A 6,000-nucleotide genomic window follows, 5' to 3' on the forward strand; every position below is an offset into this window, starting at 1 on the left:
TATGCCTGCAAATGTTGACATACTCCCCAGGACTCCTATTTCAACTTCTAGAAAACATTTGTCAGCTATTCAAAACGAATGGTGCCATATTTGCAAAAAATATGTTTCATTAACATACAGCAGCTGAAATAACAGCCTAATATATTATTAAGATCTAACCAGAATACACATTTTAGATCTTAACCACTACACCTATTTTCTATCAGACTGCCTCTTTAAGAGCTGAGATTGGCTTTAGGACGTGTCAGAGCAATTGAACTTCCCGCCCTCCCAAATTGCACACTGCCTATGAGCAGCCAGACCTATGCTGGCTTGCAACTGTAAATGAGGCCTGACCATCTACACAGGCCAAGCCTTCAAATGCTATTGGGTGAGTACTGTGATTACTGCATCCACTGCCCACTTAACATATGCGGTATGTAGCATAGGGCTATGTTATTGGAGAAGTGATCCAGATTAACGATCCAGAGGCAAAAGTTCAAACCCACCATGGCAGTTAGAGAATTTAAAAATTTAATTAAATAAAAAAAGTCTGGAAAAATAAAAGCTAATATCAATAATGGTGACAATGAAACTACTGGATTTTTGTAAAACAAAACACCTGGTCCATTAATGTCCTTTAGAGAAGGAAATCTGCCGTCCTTACCTGATCTGGCCTTTATGTGACTCCAGACCCATGGCAATGTGATTGACTTTGAACTGCCCTCTGAAATGGCCAAGCTGTATTCAAGGAGACTCACCACCAGCTTCTCAAGGGCAATTAGGGATGGGCAATAAATGCTGCCTTTTCAAAATAACATCCCATGAATGAATAAATTTAAAAAAAGCAGAATTGGGGCCTACACTTTAAAAGTAATTCCTCAGTTGTGATGTCCTAAGGATGTAAAAGCTGCTATCTAAATGCAAATTTTCTTTTTTTTAACTTGGTACCACAACATGCAACAGCTATGTCTGACATCAGAAGCATTTTTCAATGCCAGCCCCAAATTTCAACTGGAAGTATTATGAGCCTGGAGGTGCATGTAGGAAAGATGCTCGAGGTTGTGTCATTTCTTCCCATGTTCCATGGCTGATGCTGGATCTTGTTCGGGGCAAGGTGCTGTGGCATACACACTATGGACATCGGCTTAATATGGGGTGTCAAATTTAGGGAGCTTCACCTTGGTAATCTTCATAAGATGTGACGATTTCATACACATCTGCTTCCCATCATTTATGATATTTTACTCGATCAATCACTTCCTGCCTGCTGCCTGCACGTTCAGCTTCAAAAATGATTACCATCCTCTCTCTATTGCACCTCTTCCAGCAAAATATTCAAACTATCACCAGAAATGGGGCAGTATTTCTAATGTTCTCTTGCCATCCTTTTGCAGCTGCTCCCCAATGTTGCTAAAGAAAGCAGCTATGTTAAAATGCAGCAACCCTTGAAGAACAGCCACTCTCAGGATATCTGCCCCCTTACATTCATTGCACGTATGTGAAAAATGTCAGAATCAGATTTAAATTACTGTTATAATCTGATGCCATGGAACCCAGAGATACCAATTATAAGAGTGCAGCAATCCTGGTTCCATTTCTGCTGGGATTTCTGAATTGGCCCTCATGTCTCTTCAACGGGCTCGAATTTAGATTTTTGTTCATTCCGAATGCACAGTTCACACAACTACTGAGTATAAAGAAAGATTTTTTTCTATACCTGCTTTAATATCTGAGTAATGATGTCCCCAATGAAAATAATAAATGTGTTTAATTTAGTTACAGGGAGGTGGTACAAATACAACAGTGCAACAGGAGCAAGGAAGTGGAAGGAAGCAAATGAGTCAAATGAGATAGACAAGAACACTGTGTCAGAAAAAACAGAGCCTGAGAAGCTCCAGGCACCAAAATAAAGAGGAATTATTTCAAGGAATAAGTAAGGAAGATTTTAAATAGAAGCGTAGCCTCCCAGTTAATCAATATTTGCTCACTTGTAAAATCTACACAATTCTGTTGATGGAATTAAATATATATAGCATTTTGTTCTGTGATATATTTTTAATTAAAAACAGAAATGGATTTTAAAATGTGATTAACATCACTAATTTATCTGCAATTTACGAGCAATGAATACATAGAATGCTGAAAACTCTGATCTTCTGCCCACAAAAATATTTTGTTATAATACTCTGAGTACATTAGAATTTTGCAGGAATGTAAAAGACCTCTTTTCAATTAATCACAAACTTAATATTTAAAATGTTTTTATGTAGCAATGAAAATAATTAAAGTTTAATGAATAAATAATTTTTAAAAATTTCCTTGTCATTACCTTGATTTAACTAAATTTTTAACCCGTTATTAAAGCCTGTGCTTTTATTAGATTAAATATTAACCGGAGGAGTTTTCTATTTTGCAAATGATCATGGTAGAGATTTGGTTTCAATGTGTTGCTTATATTGGTGCTTTTGGAGTTAATTATTTCAAATCTCCCAAAATCAATTCTATTAGAATGCTTTACTCCCAGGTGATGTTCTGTTCTGGAGAATTCTGGGAGGAAGGAAAAAAATTAAAACATTACATAGGGCTAATTCTGCAACCTAGCTCTCTCAGTGGGGAGCGACAATCAGAGGGATCATATAAAGGTCACAGGGTAGAGACTGCAAAGTGTCTCACATGTTTTCAGGGTCTGAATTGGGAGCCCCGGAGTTGAATTCAGAAGTACAACATTACGTGCTGTAAAAAGCACTAGTGTGTGTGTGGCAGCATACTGGTCCAAAAGCTGAAAAATATGGAGGCATGATTTAAAACATTATAAACATGGTCCTGAAACAGGGCCTTTTTGACAGACCTGTGTATATCCAGCATTTTCTGTTTTTTTTCAGATTTCCAGTATTTGCATTTTTTTCTTTTTATTTTACAACATAGGCAAGGTACTATTTAACTGGAACCCATACTTCAGCCACCATTGTGAGACTGGTATTAAATATGATATAGATCTGTAAATAACATGGGAGAATCTACATATTGGGCTGGATTTTACGTTGGGCGGATGGGAGCTGGCCACCGATGTAAAAGTTGGTGGCAAACCCGCTTCCACCTAGCCTGGGGATCCGTCCCACATTTTATGGGTCCCTAGGCTTTAATTGTTCTGAGGTGGGACTTCCACCCGCTTGAGGGAGGAAGTCCCGCCACATTGAGCTACCGGCCAATCATCGGGCCGGCAGACCTTTGTCCCAGCAGTGGCCACCGCTCCCGGTGGCACTGCTGGGACTGCAGCCCAGCCGACAGCAGATGAAGACATGGAGCCGGGATTTCAGGTAAGTTTTGGTTGCCTCACCAGGGGTAATCGGTCGGGCCCCGGCGAGGCAAGGGTGGTCGTTTGGGGGGAAGGGGGGGGGGGGGCGTGTTGGGACCTAGGGGCAGTTGGGGAAGTGGGGGCAGCCCTCAATCGGGCACCCTATGCCCGATTTTCAGGGCCCACCCCCGGGGCACTGAGAGGCCATCAGCTTTTACCTGGCAGCCTTTCCCGGCTCCAGGTCGCCCGCTTGCCCCATGTAAAATTCGCATGGAGGCGGGCGAGGGCCCTTAAGTGGCCGTTAAGTGGCAACTTAAGGGCCTTGATTGGCCTGGAGCGGTCGGCCAGTTTCTCACCCCCTCCCCCCGCCATATGTAAAGTGGGGCAGGCAGAGGTGGGAGCAGGTCGGGAAGGCCTCCTGGAGCCTCCTGCTCCATTTTATGCCACCCCTCGCCACTATCCAGCTTGTTGGGGTGGCATAAAATTCCGGCCAGTGTTTCAGTACAATTCCAGCAGAAACGGAGTAAGTGCCTTTTTTGTCAGCAAAATGGGGCAGAAGCTGTTCCTGCTGGTTTTTCACCCAAATCAACCCGCCCCCCCCCCCCCCCCCCACCCCCTCCATTCCTTTGTGCTTTATGGCACTTCCTGTGATCCACTCGCCATGTCTTAGGTGACCTCATTTGCATAAGTTATAATGAGGATCAGTGGTACTGTAACTTTGAGACTCCTGCTTTTACACTCGCAAAGCACCCATTGTAAGTTAGGCTGAGAATCGTTAGGTGAGATGGGTGGAAGTAAGGAGTTTGTGAGTCTGAAGAGTCTGCAGTTTCAATAGTGATTACTGAAGCTGGGAACCACTTTTGCAGAAATCTACAGATGCACATACTGCCAATCTGCCCAACCAATCTCCACTTGTTTCTGATAATATGAGACCACCAGAAGATTTACAGCCCTGGCGTGTCTCTGAAATATACAGTATGGGAATACATTTTTCAGGAAGTCATCACTTTTGGCACCACAGAAAGATAGCAGGGAAATAGGGCCATCCAGATTTATCATAAACCTCAACAAATCAAGAAGATTAAGGTGCAGATATAATAAAAACAATTCTAGATAAAATGTGTAAATATCTACCAAAAAATGGCATGATATAAACCCTGAGGCGTAAGCTAGCAGGTTTTATAGGGTAGTGTATTTTCTTATAATGGAGGTGTTTCATTTAACTATACCAAAATATTATTGTGTTTTTCAACCCTGTGCTTCAGAAAGCTTCACAGCTATTTCTATAATAAAAACAGAAAGTGCTGGAAATACTCAGCAGGTCTGGCAGCACCTGTGGAGAGAGAAGCAGAGTTAACATTTCCGGTCAGTGACCTTTCATCAGTTATTTCTATGTTAAGTATGCTAATTTCTTAGCAACAATTGAAATAGCTCAGATATCTTAAACTATATTGAAATATAACTTTCTTAAAAATATAAAGTAGATACTACAACAATATTGAACAGTACGTTAACATCTTTTTACGACAATTGTTTTGAATGCTATTTAAGATCACTTTGAACAACAACTGCTTTTAGTTGTAATGTTGAGGAACAGCATTTACAATAGCAGAATCAACATCATGTGTTAATTTTGCCACACATTTCATAAATTCCTTGAAGTCAACGTCTCTGTTTCCATCAGTCTGCTGTACCTTCAAGAAATCTGTTCTTAGCTTGTTTTTGAGACTCTTGAGCATGTCTGCTCAGACATTTCTGACTCTCATTGTAGGCTAGCACTGCAGCTGTGCCTCATTCCCGATAGGAGTCAGTGTTCTTCCGGTGCAGGATGGACGCACACGTGTTCCCATCAAATTGGGCCCCGACGCCTGTAAAATGGGCATGGCACCAATGAATTTCTAGACCATGTTGTCTTATATTTGAGATAGGGATATTTGAGAAAATATTATATGTACCACAGAAACTATCTCATGTATAACAGATATTCAACTTTCAAATTTAACAGTACACATGCAGCCGAATATTAATAGCGTTTCAGTTTTTCCAAACAAAAAACATGCTGGTAGCTAAATTTAATTGCAAAGTTATTTTTTAACACTTGTTAAATGCCAAAAATGTACATATAAAATCCTTGACCTTTAAATAAGATCTCATCCTTTATTGATTGAAGTTGGAAGTCTCCTGTGGTTCAGTTTTAGTTGCTAGAAATAGAGACAATTGATGTAGGCACAGATTCACATCATTTCAATCTGTAACAGTTGTTCTAATGTCTTCTTGTTGAGGGATAGAAGCTTATTCTTCCTTCACAGTAAATTCTTCAGTACAGACACAATCTGTCGTGGTTTTTACTTCAAGCTTAGCATTTCTGAAATGAAGAGCTATTTGTTTTAGGAGTATGAGCAAATAAAGGGTAGATCTTGACTTTGTGCTATAGTATAAAACCAGTGAAAGCCAGTCAGCAGTGTAAGAAACTGTAATATTCATGACTAACTTCATGGTATTTTAAGTGAAATTTGTAATTGAAATTTGTGAAAGCTATTCAATCGGGGGGACATTAACGTTTCAGATAAAAGGCGAAGTGCTTTTTGCTTTAGCCAGTTGTACAGTAATCATATCAGCATGCTTTGTAAGGTCAAAAGAGACTTTTGTAAAATAAAACCTACCAAAAGCTGCAGAATTCTTTTCCACAAATAAATAAAAGCCACTGGTCTATGAAGAAGATC

The 6,000-nt window shown here is 40.3% G+C and overlaps 1 protein-coding gene across 1 annotated transcript in view; it reads left to right on the top strand.

Moving 5' to 3' along the window:
- Positions 1-2,251, top strand: part of LOC137380384 (cadherin-related family member 3-like) — a 99,453-nt gene extending 97,202 nt beyond the window's left edge. The window contains exon 19 of the mRNA XM_068052313.1: positions 1,759-2,251. Coding sequence (XP_067908414.1) covers positions 1,759-1,892 — 134 coding nt within the window. The 3' untranslated portion in view covers positions 1,893-2,251. The remainder of the gene's footprint in view (positions 1-1,758) is intronic.
- Positions 2,252-6,000: the final 3,749 nt, after the last annotated feature.

The sequence above is a fragment of the Heterodontus francisci genome, chromosome 19, assembly GCF_036365525.1.
Source record: "Heterodontus francisci isolate sHetFra1 chromosome 19, sHetFra1.hap1, whole genome shotgun sequence".
Classification (NCBI taxonomy): domain Eukaryota; kingdom Metazoa; phylum Chordata; class Chondrichthyes; order Heterodontiformes; family Heterodontidae; genus Heterodontus; species Heterodontus francisci.